Source organism: Gopherus evgoodei, chromosome 23 (assembly GCF_007399415.2).
Source record: "Gopherus evgoodei ecotype Sinaloan lineage chromosome 23, rGopEvg1_v1.p, whole genome shotgun sequence".
Taxonomy (NCBI): Eukaryota; Metazoa; Chordata; order Testudines; family Testudinidae; genus Gopherus; species Gopherus evgoodei.
Window position 1 is genome coordinate 15232068 of NC_044344.1, and position 25004 is coordinate 15257071.

The window sequence follows — 25004 nt, forward strand, 5'->3', positions numbered from 1 at the left end:
TCTTTTAGGCCCTGGAGCTAAGAAATGCTGACAGAGAAAGTGACTGAAGAATAACCCGATGCACTGAGATGATGGGAAAAGCGGCACTAAGGGTAACATTGTGAAAAATTAGCTGGAAGATTAATTTTAAAACATAACAATGTGGTAGAGGCACATCTGTCTCCCACATGCATCTGAACCTCGGGATACAGGTTGTGTGTCAATACCAATGAGAATAAAGAGAACCTACATGACCTATACGTGACCTTTTTTGAATATTAGGAAAAAGTTTTTCACTCGGAGGGTGGTGAAGCACTGGAATGGGTTACCTAGGGAGGTGATGGAATCTCCTTTCTTAGAGGTTTTTAAGGTCAGGCTTGACAGCTCCCTGGCTGGGATGATTTAGCTGGTGATTGGTCCTGCTTTGAGCAGGTGGTTGGACTAGATGACCTCCTGAGGTCCCTTCCAACTCTGATATTCTGTGATTCTCTAGAAATCCGGGTCCCTTCTATTTCTAGAGGACCAATAATGAAAAAGAGGGGTGACACTTACATGTACATGCATGAAATATAAATACAAGCAGAATCACATTATAAAAAGGGGGTGCCCAGAATGGGAAAATTGAGCTGCCTATGGGCAAACTCCAGCAGAAAGCATCCCTGTACTGATGGTCAATCCATGAGAGACCCATCAGACCCTAATGCTATCTAGGATGATGTGAGTCTGGCTGCAGTTAGAACTGGTGCCTGGATAGATCTAGGCATTGTTTATGCTGTGATACTCATAAATGTGTTGGTAATTTTAGTAAAATGGATACAAGATAATAAACCTTCTTGTGATTGTCTGTTACTTGCTTATGGCTTCATGTGTTCCTATGAGCTCTAGAGCTAAAACGGGCAGAGAGAGCTCTGCTGAACTGTAGCAGCCAGAGCCGAGCCCTCAATGGTGTAACAGAACAGCACTAAAATTACCTTTAAATAAAAATAAAGGCTACATACACCCTGATGGTGTGGGAAGACTAGTGATGATGATGGCTTGACACATGGCCAGATTTTAAGAGGCATTCAGCACCCAGTGTGCACCCAGCCTATGGTGCTCAGCTCTGGGGAAAGCCCAGTTCCGTGTCTCACCAAATCCTGCTACAGGGCAAAATTCACCCCATGCATAGGGCCTGCATGAAGCCAAGACATCATTAAAAACCTAAAATTGGGACTGAAGCAGGACCTCACTCTAATGCTGGCTCCTTGCAGAGGAGCGAATCCTGTCCACTCTGATTCCAGCTGCCGAGTGTGGGAATCCTGTCCTGTGGGTGGGGACAGGGCTAGAAGAACCAAAGCCAAAGGGTGAGGTATCAGATGAAGTGTTGGCCAGAGGTAAACAGCAAGGCACGGAGCTGGGGATGTGTGTTGTGCAAGGGCTGGCCTCATCCAAGATCTTCATTACTGAGATGGGCAAAGGGAGAAAACCACATGCTGATGAATTCTGCAGATGGCACTAAGCCAGGAGGAGCTGTGAGAACCATGGAGAGGAACAAGAATCACAGAAAATAAGATTCAGCTGAAAACATGCAAAGCCACCTGAGAAAAACCTGCCAGGTAACCAGGCTGAAACGCCTTGGGAGTGAGTGTAAAGAACAAACATACTACGGCAGCAAAAGAGAGTCCTTCGGGGCAGGTAGCACATCATGGTGCAGGAATACAATTGCCTTTCTCTGTATGGCCCTGGCAGGCCGCATCAGGCGATGCCGACATCTGGCCCTGGGCAGGCTGTGCCAGGTGACGCTGCATCCCGTGCAGCTCAGGACCAGAAAGATGGAGAAAAACCCTAAGTATTTACACCTGCTAAGGAGACTGGTGGGTTGAATATGTGGGGGTCCATGAGTTGCAACAGCTGAGAGCAGGGTGGGGGCCCATGGCAGGGAGGGAAAAGAGTGAGTTAGAGCAGTGCATGGCTTATAACTAGGAGGAAGGCAATGAATGGAGAATACACCCTGACTCTCTGGAAACTTTTCCCAAGTGCAAAATCTTTGCTTGTGGGGCATTTCCCTGAGGGAAGGGGAGGAAGATCTGTTTCTTGGGACATTGAACACAAAGCTGGACAAAGCCCTGGAGAATAGAATGCAGAGTACGACCCTGCAGCAATCTCTGGGGAAGGGCTCGAGTGGATCTACAAGGTCTTTTCCCTCAGTCCCCATCTCTGTATGTTTGGCCAAGGAAGCTGAAACAAACTGGGTGGGCAAAGTGGAATGCAAGGTGCTGCCCTACTCCCCGCTGGGGCTGCTGCTGTGGGGCATGGAGTAGCGGTCAGGCTTTGGGAAGCTGTTTATCACCAGCCCCTTCCCTTCTCACGCTGTAGAGTCTTGGGTCACCAGGTTGAAGACATTGCTCTCCATGGACGACTGCCATTTGCCCCAGTTCCTCTGGATCTCCGCCTGCACCTGGAACAGCCCAGCAGAGAATCACCTTGGAACAGCGCTGGGAAAAGCTGGGCCTTCCACACTTTGAGCTCCACTTCACCCATAGGAAATGGAGGCCAGTACCCAGACCCCTCCCCCGAGGACTCATTCAGGTTTGGCAAAGGGCTTTGAGAGGGAAGGGTCCACAGGGCTGCAGAGTCTCATATCTACAGGCCAATGAAAGGTGGCTTTTTACATCATCAGCTCAGCTGATTTAGCCTCTCAGCGTCAGAAACCCCCTCCCCCGGCACTCAGTTTAACAGCTACAGATGGCAACAGCTGGTTGGACTGGAGCCTAGGAGGGACGTGGTTAAGACACAATCACTGTGCTAGACACCACACTGGGAAGGGTAATTAGAAAAGGCTCCAGCTCTGCTCAAAGGAACCCTGAGACAATGCAGTGTGTGTGTGTATCCTTGTGTGTATATGTATATGTGTGTGCACTGCATGTATCTGTGTGCATGTGTTCACAAGTGAATTTGTGTGCACGTGTGTTTGTGTATGTGTGTGCACACGTGTGTGTGGAAGTGGAGTCACTCACCTCCCCATTCAGGAAGCAGTACAGCAGAGCCACCAGGAACCCCTGAAATACAACAGCAGGGAAGAAGTTTCACAAAACAAACATGTTGCTGCATTTCTCCGCCCTCCTGGAAAGCCCCAGGACTAGACTCCTCCCAGGAGAGTTGTCTCTGGCCCCACATGCCCAGCTCTGAAACCAGAGTGCAAATGAGCCCAGGACCTGCCTCTGGGAGCCTTTCCGAGACCCTATGAGCTAGGTCCATTATTTGAGACTGGAGGTGGGTTTCTGATGATGGACCCACCAGATCTGCCCTGGGACTTTGCCTCCTGCTCTCTTTGTTTGCCTGGAGGGATCTGCTCAGAATACGGCCATCGCCGGAGTGGATAAGGGGGGCTCTAGGGCCTGCAGACAGGAGTCTCTGGGGGAGAGCATCCCTGAGGAGTTCAAGTGGGCTGCGCTGGGAGGCAGGTCTTCCCATTTTATCCCAGAACAGAAGGCTGGCTGTGGCCTTTGTCTGGTGGTCTCTGGGCCGTGGGCCACAGTATAGGTACATGCATATTGCTTAATAGGGATGGATCTTTCTCTTTGCTTTGGTCTCCCTGAATTATAATGACACCTCCTGGTGCTTGATGCCAGGTTGGGGAGGTTCACTGGAAAAGGCTCCCTCTAATACGTGGAACCCAGGAGCATTTGTGGAGTTTCTAAGTAGCTGGAAGAGAAGTTAAAGAGTCAAATATCCGAGGCTCAGAAGATTAGCGCAAGTCTGAATCAGCGCACCAGAAGGTGAGGAGGCCAGAATCAGATGGCACTTCAGAAAAGACAGGCATTAGGAGCCACAGCTAGACAAAGCCAGAGCAGGGCCGGCGCTTCCATTTAGGCGACCTAGGCAATCGCCTAGGGAGCCAGGATTATTGGGGGGGGCATTTTGCCAGTAGGGCGGCAGGCGGCTCCGGTTGACTTTCCGCAGGTGTGCCTATGAATGGTCCACTGGTCCCTCGGCTCCCGTGGACCTCCTGCAGGCACGCCTGCGGCAGCTCCACCAGAGCCACAGGACCAGCAGACCCTCTGCAGGCACCACTGCGGCAGCCCCACTGGAGCCGCGGGACCAATGGACCCTCCGCAGGAACGCCTACGGCAGGTCTACCGGAGCGGCAGGAGCAGCGCACAGGGCGGCGAAATGGCCGTGCACCTAGGGTGCCAAAAACACTGGCGCCAGTCCTGGGCCAGAGAGAAGGTCAGTGATTACATCTGGCCTGGCCTGGTGTTCGTTGTTTTCTATCTTAGGTTTTCCTGTGGCGCCCATCACGTCGCTTCTAAGGGCTGGACGGGTACAGTAGATCTCCTCCTGGTTTCAGCCATGGCAGGTAAGTATGAGCCTGCAGGGGTTTCTTGCAGCATCTTCCCAACTAAATTTTGATTTAGTCTAATCTTCTAGGGTAGCTCATTCAACAAATAAACGCCACGGACTGATAGTGCCATGTCTGCAGCTCTTGGATGTGATGCTCTAAACTTGGTTAGCTGTGTTGGCCCAAAGGAATGCAGAGGTCTCAGAGTCCTGGATGCAGAGCTGGTTTCTGATGTAGCTGGGTCCTGATCCACAGAGGGCTTTGGAAATCTATACCAAGGCCTTCTGTGGTCACCAGAAGTGAAATGGGGACCAATGATGGTGCAGGGTGCTGGGGTCCCATTGACCTCGTCCCAGATCATCAAAGGTATGTAGACTCTCAACATCCATCTGTGCCACTTCTCATGTGCAACACAGGTTCCAGCCGAAGTGGGAAAGTCTCCTTCATCTTATTTACCTGGGTATCCTTGTAACAGGGTGCTGGCCAAAAGGCACTGAGGCAGCCCCTGTTAGCTCAGAGCCTGCTAGCTCAACTCCCAGTAAGGGGAAGAGATTGGAGCTGACAGGTGGTGGCTGATTAAATCCCTAAAGGAGAGACACCTGTGAGCTTGATGGGGGAAGGCCTATAAAGCAGGAAGGAAGTAGGAGGAGAGGAACAGGAAAGTGAGGAGTCAGGGCCTGTTGCTCCCAGCTAGCTGTTAGAGCAGGCTGTTCCCCAAGGGGCTACCTGCCTGATAGCGAACTGTATAAAGCTGTATATACATGGTGGTGGGAAAATACAAGGAAATAAAAGGTCACTGGTGTTTGAAAGAGTGGTCTCCTGCGAATTAGTACCGTAGAGCAATGAAGAGCATGTCTACAGTCCTCCATGCAGAGAGAGGGTCCCGATGCTTGGGACAAAGAAGTTGGCAAAGTGGGATGCAAATTTCACCTCTTAGTCTCCTAGCATTGTGGGTAACAAAATGTGACCATTTTGTTGATGCTGTTACAAATACTGTGTGGCTGTTTAGCTAAAGAAGGTGGTTGCTGCTGTTTGGGCCTAGCTATTCACAGGAGCCACATGGCTGGTTTGCAGCCCTCACAGCAATGATACATTCTGTTCCTTGGTAAAATAGGGACTATGCCTGAGGTTCTGGGTAATTGCATCGGGGGAGGGAATCAAGTAGTACTGAGCTGGTTACAGTCACACTCTGGCTGTTAGTTTGACATTCAACGAAAGGGTGATGCTCCATTTGCATTAATGGACAGTCAGACGTCTCCTTCGACTGTATCCCCCCCCCTTATTTTGTAGTTCTCTTTTTTTAAATAAAGAAATAAGAGCCTATTTTCTGCCTCTGTCAGCCTGCGGCAGCCCCCTCCCTGCCCTGTTTTGATGTGTGGGCAGTGCACAGGGTGCAAGGGGCTGCACATGGGTGGCACAGGGAGAGAGAGTCTGGGCCCATGTTCACAGCTGTGGCTTCTATTATTGCCTCTCTCTGTGCCAGCTGCTCCCTCACTCTCATACCTGATAGGAGCCAAGAACCAGTTCAAAATAGAGTCTTGCTTCAACACCAATATGTTCCGGGAAGAGGGCGAATACCACGTAGTGAACCCCGAAGAGGGGGATGAGAAGCAGTGTGGATTTTGCCAGTCTCCTGGGAAGAATCAAAGTGACAGGTTCTGGTTATACAAGAATCGCTGTGTTCACACTGTTAGTGAATTAAAAATGCTCTCCCCTCCCAGGTAATAAAGCTACTGGGAAAGTATTAAAACTGAATAGTGCATCTGGCCTTTCTACATCTGTTTAAGTGACACCACACTAGGTTTGTTGCAGAACAAGTGTCACTTGGGAAGGGGTCAGGAAAAGTGACCCGGTAGTTGGAGCCATATTGGCTCCAGGATATTAGAGAGTCAAGGTGGGGAAGGTGATATCTTTTATTGGACCAACTTCAGCTGGTGAGACAGACAAGCTTTCAAGCAACACAGAGCTCTTCTTCAGATCTGGAAAAGGTCCTCAGAGTGTCACAGCTAAATACAAGGTGGAACAGGTTGTTTTGCATAAGAAGTTAATACACTGCAAAGGACCAGTCAAGGTGAAGTGGCCTGTTAACATTCCTCCAGTCACAGGGGGAAAAGGAGAGTGAAAAATGAAATGTTGAGGGGAGGTGGTGTTAGTGTTGTAATAAGCCATAAATCCAGTTTCTCTATTTAGTCCATGACTTTTAGTGTCCAGCAGTTATTAATTTAAGCTCCCACACTTTTCTTCTGAAGGTTGTGCAGGTCACCTTTGAGGATTTAGCCTGAGAGGTCATACACAGAGCGATTGCTTTCTGTGAAGTGCTCACCCACAGGTGAAAGGGTGTTTTTGTCTATCATTTTCCTGTGTGAGTTTGTTTGAGAGCATAGTGATTGTCTGGTTTCACCACAGTGGTGTTGCTGGGGCATTTAGTGCCCTGGATGAGGTACACCACATGTGACAGGCATGCATAGGACCCATGGATTTTGGGGTTTGATCATCATTGTAGCCATGGGTAGCAGGTTTGTATGATTTTTGGTGGTGCCCAAGTGGAGCTGTCCATCCATAGGCTGGATCGGGGCAACCGCCCTGGGCCCTGCACTTCGGGGGGCCCTGTGTCTCAGGGGGATGGAGGATCCAGGGTGGCCTGGGGAGTTAGCAGGGGGCCTGGTCCTGGCAACATTGAGCAACCCAGCCCCAGCACGCCCCACTACACCCCGCCTCTTTCCACCTGACCCCCACTCCACCCCATATTCCAAGCCCCCACCCCTGAGCAATGCCCGGAACCAGCAGGGGGAAGCAGAGTGTACTGGGATTGGGTGACTTGCTGCTGCCAGCACCAGGCCCCCTGGCTAACCTCCCAGGCCACCCTGGACCCCGTGTCCCCCTGAAGCACAGGGCACCACCATGTTGCATGATGGACACTTAACAAAATTACCCGACTTAGTGATGGACGTTGTGGGGGGAGGGTATTACGTCATTCAATCATTCAACCCATAAAATAGCACACAATTTTCCACACTGAAAAAAACCCCTAGCTAATAAAACAACAACAATAATAAATTCAATTAATATAATTAATGAAAAAAGTGTGTATATGAGATTATTATATGAGAAATGAAAATGAGCTTTGGGATTTTACAAGGCACTTAAATCATTACATTTGGTACCCTGAGTAATGATAACACTTCTTACAAATCACATAAACAGGGAACCCATGGTCCCCTTCCCTCACCCCATTGCTAAGGCACACAGGTATTGCTGGCTGCCCTAGGGCTGCAGAAAACCCTAGGAGCAAAGCATATGGAAAGAAGAGGATTCATTTATACAGAGGGCTGAAGGGAACTATCATAGTGCATTAATTAACACTTAATAAATACATCAAAATTGAAATCCATTACAGAGATAAGACCCTGTAATGACAACCTTTACTTCATGAGAAGCTCCAGAGAAAGAAGATGCAGAGGGAGCAATGGGAGGGGCAATCCTAGGGAGACCAAAGGGACTGGTAGAGGGAGCAGGCAGAGAACAAAGGTAGAGGCAGAGTCACTGCAGGGTTGACTCAGTCTTCTGTCTCTCCCCTGTGGGTGGAAACACTGATCACTATCACTATAGGAGGGAACAATAGAATGGAATGCCCAGAAGAATTAATGACTTGAGGACAATTTCCTGAAGAGACCCTCAGCCATCGTCCAGACTAACCCGCGGCATCGGCGGGTTAAAATCGATTGCTCGGGGATCGATATATCGCGTCTAGTCTGGACGCGGTGTATCGATCCCCGAGCGCGCTTACATCGATTCCGGAACTCCATCAATCCGAACGGAGTTCCGGAATCGACACGGAGGGCCGCGGACATCGATGCGGCGCCGTCCAGACTGGTGAGTACCTCGATTTTAGAAATTCGACTTCAGCTACGTTATTCTCGTAGCTGAAGTTGCGTATCTAAAATCGATTTTAATTCCTAGTCTGGACGTGGCCTTAGTCTTGCAGAGCTTTTCTAATTCCGACATTTACATTTCTACATAGGGTGGTTTAGCCCACAGAAATAAAAATCTGTAAATCTTCCATGTGTTTTGGACCAATGGAAAAAAACAGGTACAATTCAAGTGACTTTTAAAATTGCCTTGGAAGCCGAGTTAACAAAATAAACAAGCTTATGAACAACCAGAAAATATACTTCAAGTGAAAAACTATAACTGGACTTCTTTGCAAAGAAATTGTAAATTTTCTTACAGGAAAAGCCACTAACTGTCTGGAATGGAAGAGTAGACTGAATTACTTTCCTCAGTGGAATTAAATCCTATGCACTGCTACAGACTCGGGACCGAATGGCTAGGCAGCAGTTCTGCAGAAAAGGACCTAGGGGTTACAGTGGACGAAAAGCTGGATATAAATCAACAGTGTGCCCTTGTTGCCAAGAAGGCTAACGGCATTTTGGGGTGTATAAGTAGGGGCATTGCCAGCAGATCGAGGGATGTGCTCATTCCCCTCTATTCGACATTGGTGAGGCCTCATCTGGAGTACTGTGTCCAGTTTTGGGCTCCACACTACAAGAAGGATGTGGAAAAATTGGAAAGAGTCCAGCGGAGGGCAACAAAAACTATTAGGGGGCTGGAGCATATGTTTTACGAGGAAAGGCTGAGGGAATTGGGATTGTTTAGTCTGCAGAAGAGAAAAATGAGGAGGGATTTGATAGCTGCTTTCAACTACCTGAAAGGGGGTTCCAAAGAGGATGGATCTAGACTGTTCTCAATGGTACCAGATGACAGAACAAGGAGCAATGGTTGCCAAGAAGGCTAACGGCATTTTGGGGTGTATAAGTAGGGGCATTGCCAGCAGATCGAGGGATGTGCTCATTCCCCTCTATTCGACATTGGTGAGGCCTCATCTGGAGTACTGTGTCCAGTTTTGGGCTCCACACTACAAGAAGGATGTGGAAAAATTGGAAAGAGTCCAGCAGAGGGCAAAAAAATGATTAGGGGGCTGGAGTACTTGACTTATGAGGAGAGGCTGAGGGAACTGGGGTTATTCAATCTGCAGAAGAGAAGAATGACGGAGGATTTGATAGCTGCTTTCAATTACCTGAAAGGCAGTTCCAAAAAGAATGGATATAGACTGTTCTCAGTGGTACCAGATGATAGAACAAGGAGTAATGGTCTCAAGTTGCAGTGGAGGAGGTTTAGGTTGGATATTAGGAAAAACTTTTTTACTAGGAGGCTGGTGAAGCACTGGAATGGGTTCCCTAGGGAGGTGGTGGAATCTCCTTCCTTAGAGGTTTTTAAGGTCAGACTTGACAAAGCCCTGGCTGGGATAATTTAGTTGGGGGTTGGTCCTGCTTTGAGCAGGGGATTGGACTAGATGACCTCCTGAGGTCCCTTCCAACCCTGATATTCTATGATTCTAAATACCCAGAGAATTGCTGGGCCTGTGATGATGATGACCAGGGCTTGCTCACTTGTGGCTCCCGCTCCCCGTGCTGTGGAGGCACAGTCAGGCAGGTCTGCATCTGCAAGCAGGCGCCCTGCCTCAGGTGCAGCTCCCATTGGCTGAGGTGGCCAATAGGCTGGGAGCCTCCCAACCAATGGGCTGGGGAGAGGGGGAAGGCAAAGGGGGAGATTGTAGAGAGCAGGGGAGGCAGGGGGAGGGGAGCTGTCTCTGGAGGCACAAAGTGGGGACTCTCTGGAGAGGGGTGACGGGGGCACACGGGCCGGTGGGGATCTTTCAGGGGGGCAGAGGGTTGTGTGAGGCGGGGTGGGGGAGTGATGGATGGCGCCAGCTCCAGCCTGGGTCTACTCTGCAGGGGAAGGAGTGCTGCTATAGTCCTTCCAGGAAACTCCTCTGTACTGTGTATTTTATGCCAGCCCTAGGATGCCCATTGCTGCTCCTTTTCCTTGCCCCTGGCTACATCTGTCTGTCCCCGCACCCCCCCAGCTATGTCTTTGTGTCTGTGTCTGACAGTGATAGACTCCTGGGGCTCTCTCTGCCCAGGGCTGAGAGCCGCTGCCTGCGGCTCCCTGCTGTGGAGGTGGAGCAAGGCAGCTGCTCCCATTGGCCGGTCAGCGCTGGGGGGGTGGGGAAGGGAGGACAAAGGCATCATGCAGAGCTGCCCTGGCTTGTGGAGAGGCGGGGGAGCTGCCGCTGAGGTGAAAGTGCCCCACGTTGCTGACCCATGGCACGGGGTCCCCCAAAGCATGGGGCCTGGGGCCCAAACATTGGTAGAGCCGGGCCCACCTTCATGAATATTGATGGAGCATGAGCACCAAAGGCCCATATAACTCACGGCCTATGGTCGTAGCAGTGGAGATATGGCCACAGGTTTTGCATCCATTGTTCTGGCTGAGTCTGGTGCTGCTTTGACTTGGTGCGTCCTGGTCTGTGGGGAGCATTAGCAAATCTAGTGCCTGCCACCAGCATGTTACCAGGCCCAGTAACTTATCATTATTGTTTCATTTATACAATACCCTAAAGGCACATGGTGCAGAACTGGCAAATCCAATGTGACAGTATCCCTTCCCAGGAAAGCTTGCAATCTAATGGCCCAATTGTGCCATGAGTGAAGTTGGCAGATCTAGGCCTTATATTAAAACACCTAACCTGCAGCCAATCAGATTTGTGAGATGGGGGAAAGGAAGTGTGGGTTTTATGATAAAAGATTGTCACAGTCTTAGGGCATGACCTAATAAAGATTTTCAGATATGGGACCACTGCCAACTCATGCCATACTGACTGTGGCAACCATTTTAAACAACATTGTCACAGTCATCAAATAACATTGGTCTACAGTTGGAAATACAAGGGATGGCTTCTTGGTGTAGCCTCAGTGTAACTTTACAATTGGTGTAAGGACACATTTTGTACTAACTTTGATCGTCAACATAGTCTTGACAGAATTTAATCACATTGCTCTTTTTTCTTTCAGATGCTACATTGGTAGTGTGAAAGCTGCTTGGTGATCGGCTAATATTAACTGTACACAGTAGCAAAAGGTATTAGATTATTACTGGCTATTACTAGTGCTTCAAAACATGTCAGAAAGATACAAGCTCATTGGAGAGGCAGGTCCATCAACAGGTACGTCCCGTTCCTCTAGCAAGTGTGTGCATTGTCAGGAAGACACAGTGCAGCGTTGATTAAGTCAGCAGAGACTTAAGAGAGCATGTTGGTTATGGCTATCAAATGCTAGCAGAAAATAGCAGCTGTTTTCATAAACTGAATGCACTTCCCCTATCCATAGACATATGTAAATTAGATGATGGTGGTACTGAAGTGACATTGAACAAGAACAATGAACATTGGCACAAAACCTGCTACATCAAGTTAAACAGGACCAAATCACGAGGGATAAGTTAAAAAACAAACTGTGGATCACCCTGACAAACTGCAGAAGAAATACTCAGGTTTAAGTGACCAACACAAAGGACCTCCAGAAAAAGAAGTGTGCTTCGTTTGTCAAATGAATATACCATCAGAAGACCATCATGAAGCTTCTACCCTCGGCCTCGGTAGCCTGCAAGTGTGTACTTCAGCTACAAGATCAGCTCTTGTGTGCAAAACTAAGTGCAGGGGACTTAGAGGCCCAGGAGGCAAAGTACAATGCAAAATGTTTGATGTCTCTCTACAACAAAGTTGGGGAGAAGAAAACTGAGCAAAGAAACACAGTGAAGATGTCACAGAAATTTGCCTTTGCTGAACTGACAACATACATTGAAGAGGCAATACTGAATGAAGATGTGTCTCCAGTGTTTAAACAAGCAGATCTCCCTAGGTGCTATACAGCTAGATTAGAACACTAGCTGGGTGAAACTGGTTGGGTGCATTCACAGCACTAAACCAAAATCCCACATCCCATCGCATATTCCAGATATCCAAGCACACAAAGGATGTGATGCACTCCTTGCCTTCAACCAGGATTATTGGACATGCCCAACAAAAAGCATAATGAGGAAGATTGTGACAGAGAAGCACTTCATCTGTCCCAAACAATTAACATTCAAAGGGACATATTTGAAATGAAAAACACAGTTTACTGGATCATTTGATCCAGGATGCCAAGGAAAGTCTGTGCCTGGTCACTATTGGCAACTATGTCCATTATATTGGATGGTCCAAACATTAAAACTCAGTCCGAACAAGTTTCTATTTGTCAAGCTTCCCCTACTTTGGCACAGCTGGTGCAGTGCAACAGCCCCATCCATTGCCATGAAGGAACAGAAAGTTTGTACCACAACAAAGCTCAAGCAACATATTTTCCAATCTACACTGGTTTGACACTTCATGCACAGACACAAAAAATAAGTGAGCTAGTAGATACATTTTTAAACTGGGATTGCCCATCTCCTAGGACAGAGACTGGCTATCTCTACCAGCATGGCAAACCATGCATGCCAGCACTTTGAGGAAGAGAATATAGTCAGTCCTCCAAAGCTTTTGGTGATCTGTTCACTACTGCAGCCAGAGACAGACGACAATCCCAGCTCCACCACAGCAACCGACTCCTTCCACGGAACTGGGATATCACTTTTTCAGCATCACAGTGCTCAGCTGGAGAGAGCTGTCTGGGAAATTCCTGTGACACTGAAGCATCAGTGAAGAATCTTGAATTTCTCACAGTTATCCCTCCATTGATTGTGAAGAAAACCAGCATTCCCATCCTTTCTGCAAATGGTGAAGTCAAGATTGACTGCCAACAGGTTACCCAAGCCCTGCAAGAAGAACGCAGGTGGCTTGACCCGGTAAGACAAGCAGCCAGTCTGGAGACCATCAATGGCAAGCAAGACATTTCCTGGGCAGCTTACCATGCCAAACAGCCAGTGCCAGACTTTGGCTCAGCCATCACTGAGCTTCTTTGCCCCCTTCCAGCTGACTCCAAGTCTGTGGCAATGATCTGTATTGCCATGGATGTGATAAGGAATGCTATTCACCGCCTGACCCACACCATGTGCCAGTGTTCACTGTGGATCAGCCCCTTTTCACCACAACCAAGAAGATACTAAGCCTGGCCTGCTGGGGACAATTTCATTATTATGCTGAGTTGTCTTCACCTGGAAATGGCAAGTCTAAAGCTGACTGGAGACTGGATAGAAGACAACAGATGCACACAAGTCTTTGTTCAGCTCCCAGTGGCCTCCCTTGGAATGGTCAACTCCTTCCTGAAAAGTGTCTCATGTCACACGTACTAGGTGTGCCCACCAAGTAGCTACCAGCAAGCTACTTCTTGCTCCAGAATGCACGCATACAGTATACAAGGTCTCGAGGAAGAGGAATCCCCTGGGAAATGATAAATGGTGTGACAAGTGAAAACAAGAAAACCCAGTGTTCTGCTTCTGGCATACCACACTTCATCTGGAGCTTCTTGTATTGACCTATGTGCTGTCAATCCAACAGGCCAACTTTTCACTATAGACTGAATGCCTGGGAAAGCTCTCACCCTGGTTCTTTGCCTTAGATCATACTAATTATGCTTTTATGGGTGCCTGTTCACTGCCAAGATAGGGGAAACCTTCACGTATCCTGACACAGGTAAAAGGGAAACTGTCAGGTTCCCAAGATACAGCATGTTTTCTCTGCAATCGCACTTGACCAGGCTCATGAGCAAAATAATGCCACAATCAAAGGGGCTGGTGGAGCTGTTGGCCTAACACAAAGTCCAGAAGCCCTCTGGTGCCGGACGATAGCAGGACCAGAGGTGGCCAGGTTGAGAGGAGAATTTGAAGTGGAGAAAGGAGCCCCCTGAAAAGGTCTAACACAAAGCACCATGAGCAGGTGAAAGGTGCCTAGGTTTCTTTTGCATGACATGTCAAGGCACTTGTTGAGGTCATAGAAGAAATAGGCAACCCTTTTTCAGAAGAGAGTGTAGACTTAGTTAAACTGGCCACCAAAGACATTGCAGACCCTGCTATGATTGCATTATGGAGGTTGAGAGGATCAGGCAGCAGCAGTACACTATGTTTGTAACAGGGATTGCAAGACAAAACAAAGCCATCAGAGCCTAGCAAGCGAAATAAAGTACCCTTGTTCAGCAGCCCCCTGCACAGGAGATTTCCAAGACCATATTGCATTTTTCCTCCTTGACAAATGACTGCTTCCCTTCTCTGACTTGTACATACCTTGCCAAACACATGATGGTCACCAGGATATTTCTCTCAGTGTAAGAATCAGGCATGCACCCTTTCATTGTCTCATATGGGCAAACTACAGCTTGGCAAGCAATCTGACCTGATGGCTATTCTGGAAGGGCTATGTTCAACTGCAAGATAGAGCTCCGGCAGTAGACACCGTAGTTTTTGATGGGGCAGCTCTTGTGAAGATGTTGAAACCCATTGCTAGTAACATGTTTGATGACAGTGCTATAAATATTTTTATTCCCCACTTCGAGCCACAACTGCAGTGTTGCAAGAGGGTGGGATGTTTGCATTGCTCAGTCTCAAGGCCAAGACCAGAAGCAGGAGCAGAAGGGAGTCAAGAGGAGCACCAAGCCTTGCATCCTTCTACCACTAAAACTGGCAAGAGTTTCTGCACATAAATGAAAATAAAAATGAATCTGCTGCTTCCTTGCATAATCTATTACACAGTTAGCTATAGAAGGCAAAGAGCTAATCACCACGGATGGTCAAGATGTACACCGCAGCCCTAACTGTGATAAGACCAGCCTTTCCTCAGGCAACCATGAGGGAGCAAATAGCAGAATGATGCTGCTGCTGCTGCATTCAGTCAAAGAGGTACTCCAGTTCTCATATGCACAGTTGACACTGATGGCGTAGTACTTGCTGTCACATATGTGCAAAGACCTCAGATCCCTGCACTGTGGATTGGACTTGTACCTGACCACGAGACAGCTTCTTCACTTGGCCCAAGCAAGTCAAAGGCATTCCCAGCATTTCATGCTGATATGAGTTGTGACACAGCATCTGATTTTGCTGGAAGAGGAAAGAAATCTCCATGGGAGCCCCGACAGGCATCTGTCCCGTTTTCATGAATTTGTCTGCTGCACCACAGTCTATGGTGGATGGAACGATGTCTCTGCTGCAGTGCCTTGTGGTGTCTCTGCATGACAGGACAAGTGGCACAAATGCTGCTGGTGTGGCCCACAAGAGGCTCTTGAGACAAGGGCAGAGCTATGAAATCCCTCCACTGACCAAACCTGCTCTGGTTCAGCACTGTGGGCGAGCTGCATACCAAGCAGGACGCTGCTGGGGTCAGACTCCTGAGCAATCCTCCCCCAAGGAATGGAGATGGCCTGGGGGCACTGATGGAGCCCACTGTGGACAACCCTCCTGGAAACATAGGATTATTGTTGTGAACTCCTCAGTTGGGGCTGCAAAATGGGGTGCCATCAAGGTGCAAGCATGGCAAGGAAGCACTGAGCTAGCTGCCCTGAGCCCTTGTGGTGGGGAATGTGATGTTTGAACATACCGAAGACTGTGAAAGAGACTCTCTTATTTTGTTTTAGGCTGCCTATTTACGTACACTGCCTTTTCAACCTTTGAGACACAGCAATATCCTGATATACCAAGATAAATCGGGAATATTGTTATTGGCAAGGAGAAATGTAACTTTCAGTTTGTGAACAGAAACTTGTAAACATTCTGTGTTATTTTTCTATATAATGAATATTTTAGTAAATATTCCCTGGTGACATGCTACAGAGCATGTACTAAAATATCAAGAACTAACGATCTCAAGCCATTGCAATTCATTGCTTTCATTTTCAGGACACCTAAGACAATAAGAGTATAAATTTACAAAAATGAAACTGCACTGAGATGGTTTAATTCCATAAGTGATCAGTGTCAGAAAATAGCAAGTAGGGAAAAATGAATTCTGAATTTAAAATGGCTTCCACAGCCAACATGGCATGAATTGGTGATGACTCGCTATCTGAAGATCTTTATTAGGTCATGCCCTAAGGTTATGGCAAATTTCATGCTTTTATCAAAAATCCACAATTCTTTTAGAAATCTGATTGGCTTTTGGGCCCCAATTCAGCAAGGCATTTAGCCTATGCCTGTGAAGGAGCTGGCCCATTGGAATCCATGCCTGGGGATGTGAGTTCAAACAGAAGCTGCAAGGAACAGACTGAAGCACTCAGTTTGTTTAATTTACCCAAGAGACGCTTAAGAGGTGACTTGATGATGGTCTGTAGTGAGTTTCTGAAAGTCTAAAGCTCTTGAATCTAGGAGAGCGAGCTCCAGGGGCTAGAAGCTGAAGCTAGACAATTTCAGACCACACATATGGTGCAGTTTTCTTAACAGAAGGTTAATTAAACATTGGAACAACTTACCCACCCCCTCTCCCTAAGCTTCAGCGCCTGAGCTCCAGCCCCAGCCACAATTTCAAAGCAGCATCTCTACAGCTATTTTCAGAGTGCTAGTATGAGCCCCACAAGCCTAAGTCTGTTGACCCAGATCAGGAGGCTTACTCCAAAATGCTGTGTCGATGGACCCTGTAGTGGGGCAGACTGCCCAACTCCCTGGGAGGACGGGCTGTGGCAAGCCAGGGAGCCTGCGCAGCCCGGGAGCCAAGCAGAAAAGGGCTTATGGGGAGCCAATCAGGGCCCAGATTGGAGGGAACCAATCAGGGCCAGGCTCACCCATATATAAAGGCTGCCCAGAGCCAGAGCAGTTAGTCTGTCCCAGGCCTTTGACAGGGGAAGGTCAGTCTCCAAGGGGGAGACTAGCACCACAGACAGTGCAGTGCTGGGCAGGCTCAGGGAGGCTTGAAGACTCTAGCCCATAGCCACCAGGCTGCAGGCCCTGAAGGGAAGGGCCTAGCAGGTGCAAGGGGCTGTAGGGGAAACGGCCCAGGGGAACAGACAGAGGAGGGGAAAGAAAGAGGACAGCGAGGCTGATGCCAGAGGGTCCCTGGGCCGAGATCCAGAGTAGAGGGCAGGCCTGGGTCCCCTCCTTCCTCCTTTCAGTACACCCAACCATTGGCCATAGGGAGCGGCCATTATAGACTAAGCCCGATCCCTGACAAGAGGGATTAGACTTTGGGGTGTGTGGTTGCACACGGTGGCTGGAGTGGGGGACTGCTGATCACTGACCCCTGGAAGGGGGTCCAGATGGACTAAGGGACACTGCCGGAGGGCAGTGGCCTCGAAGAGGACACCACTGAGCAGGGAGCAATGTGGGTCCAGCGACAGCAGCGGAGAACAGAGGGCAGAACAACAGACAGGACACCACCAGGAGGGGGCGCTCCCCTGGAATCAAGCTAATTCCCAGAGTCACCAGCAGGAGGCGCTGCGGGTGGTGAGTCCCAACTCATTTACAGACCCATATGGACAATAGGGTCTGAGGCCGAAGGAAGGACACTAGTAACTGCCATTAGGCTGTGCATTTGCTTAACTCAGCTCATGGTGGTTCTGCATTTTCTAAATGGGTTTGACACCATTTCTGTCAAGGGATGAGGAGGGTCAAGTGGGTTCCTGAGGGAGAAGTTTTAAGGAGACACTTGGAGGAAGACAGTGATGAGGAAAATGTACTGTCCCAATATTCTAACTCCAGTTTCTTGACACAGCTCCAGCAGAGAGCTCGAGCGTGACACCTGGCATGGACATAAGCCATTTTCAGTCCTCTGTGGGGGCTTTCCTTGTTTGGGTTTGCTTTAGCAAAATGATAGCTTACAACTGCTGGGAAATTCTGTATTGAATACAATGTAGAAAATGTTATGGCTACAGCTGCCACTTGGGGCCTGCAACTCTCTCATATGAGTAGTTTCATTTCACGTTTTACTTGCATGCACAAAGGATGCAGGATCGGGCCCTTTCAGGCTGATTAGGCCTTAGCTGGAGTAGTGTGTCTGGTTCTGGGTGCCACATTCCAGGAAGGAGGTGGACAAATTGGAGAGAGTCCAGAGAAGAGTGGCTAAAATGATTACAGGTCTAGAAAACATGAGCTCTGTGGGAAGATTGAAAGAATTGGGTTTGTTTATTCTGGAAATGAGAAGACTGAGAGGGGACATAATAAGCATTTTCAAGTACATAAAAGGTTGTTACCAGGAGGAGGGAGAAGAATTGTTGTTCTTAGCCACTGAGGATAGGACAAGAAGCAATGGGCTTAAATTGCAGCAAGGGAGGCTTAGGTCTGACAATAGAAAAAACTTCCTAACTGTCAGGGTGGTTAAGCACTGGAATAAATTGCCTAGGGAGGTTGTGGAATCTCTATCACTGGAGATTTTTAAGAGCTGGTTAAACAAACACCTGTCGGGGATGGTCTAAATAATTCTTAGTCCTGCCATGAGTGCAGGGGACTGGACTAAATGACCTCTTGAGGTCACTTCCAATCCTATGAGTCTATGATGATTGGTGATTTAACTATCTAACCTTCATGCAGCATTAGGGCAGGTATTTTAAGACCTTATGGCCCAAAGTTTCTACTGTGGCTGAGATCCATGTAGCCCTGGGGATCTATTAGGGGGTCTTGATAAAGCACTGGATTTTATGAGCTGATGAGCACGGGCCCCATCACAAAGCCTCCCTCTTTGGATAGCACCTCACTGGAGTTACTGCCACTTAACATTTTCTGTTCTGGTCCTGAATCTGTGATAGTGACTGGGGACAGATATATAAATTGTTGCATCTCCATTGCAGTCAATACTGATACAAGCTAGGGATCTGGCTCTATCTGTATAAGCTCAGTTTCTCTGCAAGCTTTGGAAAGCTCTGATATGGGGTTGGGGTGTCATACAATCACACCCATTATGACACCCCAATCCCATATCAATCACACCCTGAATGGAACCCAAGCATAACAGCCACTGGCCTGGTGACATGCGAATCCTTGGGAAGGACCCTGGCTGGCCAAGCCAGGCCTAAGCACTATGCAGGGGAAGGGGTCATGTTTCCTGGGACCAGGCCATCGACATGGTCACTGAGCCAAGTGGTTTTATCCAGCCTGAAGAAGGGGCCCAGACTACTGGGCCAGAGAGTGTTAACACTTGGCTTACATGTACTGCTGCTTGTAGTTTTTGCCGACGTCAGGGGATCGAATCTTCTGCACTAACATTCGGATCACATTCAGGAAGATGAGGAAGTTCATCTTGCAAAAGGAAGAGAAAGTTTGTCTCAGTCTCGAAATAGAACTGACCACCCAATGACATTCCCGAACCCGCAGGCTGGACTCCTCCATCTCCCTGCAGGCATCCCAGCCTCACAGGCATGCTCCCAGACATGCTGCCCATCCCTTCTCAGGCCACTCGCCTAGCAACCCACATGTTTACAAAGTAAGACATGGCACACTCACAAAGATGGCAAAGAGAATGGGAGCCTTGATCACCCACCAGTACAGACTGGCATAGTCATCCCAACACCTAGGAGAGAGCAGGGAAAGTGCAGAAGCATTACCAACTCATTGTGCTTTTGCTTCCCATGCACAGCTCCAGCCTCCCTGTGATTTTGGAGCTAACATTGACACTTGTGCGGGTCTGGATGCCTTGGGGTCCTGCTAACAAGCTACAGAGCCTTTCAGCTGTCAGTCACCAGCCCGAATCCAGTCCAGCTCAGCAACAGTTAGCAGCTGTTCCCAACTAATGGCTGTTTGGTGGCCCCTGTATGAGTCTGACCAACCCACAGCCTTATCCATCATGTTGCAAAGTCGCCACCACATTTTGCACATCTGTAAGCTCTTCAGGGCAGGGACTGTCTGTGTCTCTGTGTGCGCATGTGAGATCTGGGTTGGGTCCTACAGCCAGCCCTCCTGCAGTGGGAGCCACAATTTCCTTGCACACTATCCATTAGTGAGTTGGTGGTGGAGTAATTGTCACACACATGGGAGGGGAGGGGAGGGGAGGGGAGGGGGGAATTCAAAACTCAGACAATTTCAAGATTTACGGGGGTGGGAGGGGGAAGAGAGGACTGTACTCATTATGACGCTGTTGACACTTGGGAAGGTCCCTCCTAGCCCGGCCCAGGACAACTAAGAACATTAGAGAGGAAAATTAAACACGGTGAGCGGTCACAAAGTGGTACAGAGGGAAGGGCAGGGCCTGAAATGAGTGGGGGAAAGGTCAGGGAGATGGGCATGGCCACCACTGGCACTAGGCTGGGAGGTGGGCATGGCCATCTAGCTAAACTTCTGGGAGAGTCATGTCATTTTCAGATTGCCAATTTTTTCGCCACAAAACAAGAGGTTCAGGTGTGAAAAGGCAGCCCAGCCCACTGGGAAAGCGACATGGGGCCAGTCCATGATCAGTACTGCTTAAGGTTTGTCTACATAGGGAAACTTTCTGGCATTGCTATAGCAGAATAGCTGTTAGTCCTTCTCAGGCTCCCTTCTTCTCAAAAGTCACTAGTGGATCCCCACAACCACCCCGCAATGTGGGCCAGGGCCAGGGTCTTCTTTTCAGGGAAGCCCCTTTACACTGCGCTGGCACTTATATTCATTCTCATGTGGCCAGCATGGCATAAAGGGGCCTGAGACTACATGAGAACCCAGCCCTGCACGTTTAAATGAGCGCCCATGTTCTAACCGCAAAGCTCTGCAACTCTTTGAGGCTGGGACTCTGTCCCTAGTGTCTATGCTTGTACAGTGCCCATCGTGAGGGGCCCTGATCCTGACGGGCCTGTGGACACCACCAGAATGAAAAATAGAGAATAATAAAGCGTTGTCCCTCTCTCCTCCCCTCCTTCATTCTGCCGGTTGGTTTGGGCAGCCCCAGGGTCCACGGTCACTCTGGGGTGGCAGGAACCCACGGTGAAATGCTGGCCCCATTGAAGTCTGTTAAAGCTGTCATTGACTTCAGTGGTGTGTCTACACTGCACCTGGAAGCAAGCCTCCCAGTCTGGGCCCACAGGTTCACATCAGTGCTCTAAAAACAGCTGTCTGAATGCTGCTGCTCAGCCTCTAAAGCCTTGGGGTGGGGAAGTGGGGAGGTGTCAGAGCCCAGGCTCCAGCCTGAGCCATTTCCAAGCAGCACCTACACAGCTATTTTTAGAGCTCTTGGACTAGCCCCAGATCTCAGACCTGGGCTGGGAGGTTGCCCAGTGAGACCAGGATCTCACGTGCAGGATTTAGAAGCCTTGACATGGTCTCTGAAATGCTGGATCAGGCTGGGGGGTCTTGGGAGACATTCCCTTTGCCAATGGAAATCAGTTTTTAGCTGTCAGCACAGGAAACCCCCCAGATTAGCTGCTGGAACAGCGCCCCCCACCCCTGGGGTGTGTAATGGCTGCTCTCTAGACCTAGAGGCTCCATGTCACTCATCTGGCTCCAGTCATGCCCCACGGGACATGAACTTATTGGGGATGCACAGGTTTTAGTGACACTCCTAGATAAAGGGGCTGGGAGATGGGCGGTTCTTACCCATGATTGTCATATTGTAGCCGGGCGAAGATCCACAAGCTCACAATGAGCATAGGGACACCTGCAAGGAAAGAGGCCAATTGTTCTCCCACAGGATGGCAGAGTCCTACCATGACTGAGGAAGGAGCTTCCATGCCCCCCCCCCCAGCATGGATAACAGATCCTAGCAAATCCACAGCACCTCCATCTCCAATGGGAGAGATGCTCTCCTGCCCCTCTCTGCCCACCGCAGACCGGGTGTCAGGGAAGTTCATGCTCAAGGGATGCTTCCCACTCTGCTCAAAGCTTGAGCCTCTTGGTGTGGAGTGTGAGACACGGTGTGGCATTCATGGGCAGGACAATGTGGAATCCTAGAATATCAGAGTTGGAAGGGACCTCAGGAGGTCATCTAATCCAGCCCCCTGCTCAAAGCAGGACCAATTCCCAACGAAATCATCCCAGCCAGGGCTTTGTCAAGCCTGACCTTAAAAACCTCTAAGGAAGGAGATTCCACCACCTCCCTAGGGAACCCATTCCAGTGCTTCACCACCCTTCTAGTGAAAAAGGTTTTCCTAATATCCAACCTAAACCTCCCCCACTGCAACTTGAGACCATTACTCCTTGTTCTGTCATCTGCTACCACTGAGAACAGTCTAGATCCATCCTCTTTGGAACCCCCTTTCAGGTAGTTGAAAGCAGCTATCAAGTCCCATCCCCTTCTCTTCTGCAGACTAAATAATCCCAGTTCCCTCAGCCTCTCCTCATAATTCATGTGCTCCAAGAGGTACACTCTTCCTGCTGACGGCTGTGCCGACCATTGGAGAGCTGGCAGAAGAGGTTCACTATGCCAGGTGACCGCCACCCACTCAAAAAAAGGCAGCAATACATAAAAGGACTCAGACATGACAGTATTGTCCAGTGGTTAGAGCAGGAAGGTGGGACTAGGGATTATCCCACTGACTTGTCATGAGACTTATTGCTGAACCACTCTGTGCCTGTCCTTCCACCTGATCCAGTATGAGGCACGCAGCTCTGGCTCTGATCCCAGCAGCTGCATCTTCTTCTGCTAGCAGCTGCATGCTCCTCTGTCCATGATGGTGAACATGGATCCATTTCTCTATCCCCATACACTTGCCTGCTCCTATCCATCCCCATATACTCCCATCCATCTATTCTGATCTTCCTTTGTGAAGCATGTTGAGATCTTCAGATAGTTGGTGGCTGAAAAATCTGCAATATTTTCACCTGTCCTGTCCCCTACTATGACCCTGCCCTATACACAGGCCCTTGATATGCTACATCCCCTCCAGCAGCACCTGGGTCCTTTGTTACACTGGGTCAAGAGTAGGACTTGAAGTTTTTAGAACAAAAGTTTTTTTCATTGACAAACTAGTTTTACTGAATTCTCTGTGACAGACTGTCACCATTGCTACACTGTCTAGTCTGCATGACAATTTTAGTGATTTCTTTGTCTATGCTTTTTTCAAATCATCATGGACATTTTTCATTTACCAATTCTTTAACAAACGAAATATTTCAATAACAATTTCTATCAAACTGTCAATATAAAAATCTCATGGAACAACAAAAGGTGGGCCCATTTTAGACTCCCTGCAGCAAAACCAACTTTGGCATTTCAAATATTTTTGTGAAACTGTTCCCCCCACTCCATTTTTCCCATCAGCTCCAGCCAGTAGGTTGGCCCACACCCAGCCCACCCTGTGAAAATAACAGTCAACCTAGAGAAAGGTGGGCTCTCTCCAGAAGGACTGACTCTGCAGAGAACTCATACACTATGGCAGCATCCAGGGGCCCCAGTTGCTAGATGGTTTACAAACATCTTTGCCCCAAAGATCCAAGGCGAAATCCTGGCTCAATTGAAAACAATGACAGAACACAAGTTGTTCTATGTTAGATAATTACATGCCCCCCCCCATTAACAGAGTCTTTATACGTACACCTCACAAGTCCCCTCTGAGGCAGGGCTATTTATCCTTATATGCAGGTGAGGAACTAAGACCCAGAGAGACCACACAATGCAGAGACAGAGCCCTCTGGAGTCTTAGACAAGCCCCCTAGTCACTGGCCCATCCCTTGCTCTGCTTCCTTCAGTGGAGCCAGTCTAACAACGATTCAGTGGTGGGGGCCACCTTTGGTAGAGAAACAGGCAAACAGATTTTTTTGGCTCATGGAAAATTTAAAAAAAAGTCATGGAAAAAATTTCAGTTTGAACCAAAAATTGGTCAAATTCACAAGATGTTTCGGCATTGCTAAATCTGCATTTTTTTTTCTCCCCACTGAAGAAAAGTTTTGTACAAAGAAGTTTCAGCTCTGCTTTGGTCTACAATTGTCAGCTAATAGGCTGCTCTGGGAAGATTCCTAGAACCTTTGGTCCTTCTTTAACCGTCCTCGCTATGGATGTCCCAGGTTTAGTGCATTTCACCAGCATTCGCTTTACTCACCCCAGCCAATGAGGGTGTACCACCAGAAATACCTCTTGTCAGAGGTGAAGGTGAACAGCAGCAGTGTTTGCAGGTACATCCCCTCTACGAGGAGCCAGTAGAAGTTGGCCAGCACGGAGTACTGGAAGAAGGCAATGGCAGCTTTGCAGTTCACCTGGTGAGGGAGAGAGAAAAAGGTTCACATGGGCTCTTCTCTGAGCCTTTTCATAAGCAGGTTGATGCAAGAGCACCAGGCCAGCCCAGGAAGGAGCCAACCCCATCTGCTGAGCACCCTCTTACCGTTGACATGGTACAGTGATTGATAGATTCATCCGCAAAGAGCACGGAGTCTTTGATGAACACGGCAGCTCCCCGCATTATGAAGGAGGAGAAGAAGTGGATGTGGATGGAATTCCTGGTGCAGTGAAGCTTCCTACAGAAAGAAGAGGATCCCAGTGATTTGGAGTGGGCTCTGCATTCTTTGTGGCAAACAGACATATGGTTAGTGGCGGGCTTGCCACGGCCTTCAACCTGAAGGCGCAATTCAGCACAGCCCACGGGAGCTTGTGGAGCTGCCCCAGGGATGAATTTGACACGAAATGTGATTGAGATGGATACAAAACTGAGGTCCATTACTTCATAGAATTTAAGGCCAGAAGGGACCATTAGATCATCCAGTGCGACCCTCTGCATAGCAGAGGCCATTACATTTCACCTCGCTCCCCATGGTCTGAGCCAATGACGTTAGCTAAAGCATTTCAGTCCTCACAACACTGAGCAGTTGTGCGGCGCCAGCGGAGACCTGGGAATGGACTAGGTGAGATATATCTGATGATCCCCGAAGTCAATCCATGCCCCAGGCTGCAGAGGAAGGTGCCCCTCCCTCTCTCTCCCCCAATATCCCTCCATTCTGCTCTGGGGAAAATTCCTCCTGACCCCAGGTCTAGCAGCTCAGTTTGCCCCTGATCATGTGAGCATGACCCAGCCAGGCA

At 48.9% G+C, this 25004-nt stretch overlaps 1 protein-coding gene across 1 annotated transcript in view; it reads right to left on the reverse strand.

Annotated features, from left to right (window-relative positions):
• Window positions 1-2105: 2105 nt before the first annotated feature.
• Window positions 2106-25004, reverse strand: part of LOC115639235 (vasoactive intestinal polypeptide receptor 1-like) — a 58391-nt gene continuing 35492 nt past the window's right edge. Inside the window, exons 5-12 of the mRNA XM_030541721.1 lie at window positions 24313-24445; window positions 24034-24187; window positions 21593-21653; window positions 19535-19601; window positions 19239-19330; window positions 5804-5933; window positions 2976-3017; window positions 2106-2416 (exon numbers count right to left, since the gene is read on the reverse strand). Coding sequence (XP_030397581.1) covers window positions 2324-2416; window positions 2976-3017; window positions 5804-5933; window positions 19239-19330; window positions 19535-19601; window positions 21593-21653; window positions 24034-24187; window positions 24313-24445 — 772 coding nt within the window. The 3' untranslated portion in view covers window positions 2106-2323. The remainder of the gene's footprint in view (window positions 2417-2975; window positions 3018-5803; window positions 5934-19238; window positions 19331-19534; window positions 19602-21592; window positions 21654-24033; window positions 24188-24312; window positions 24446-25004) is intronic.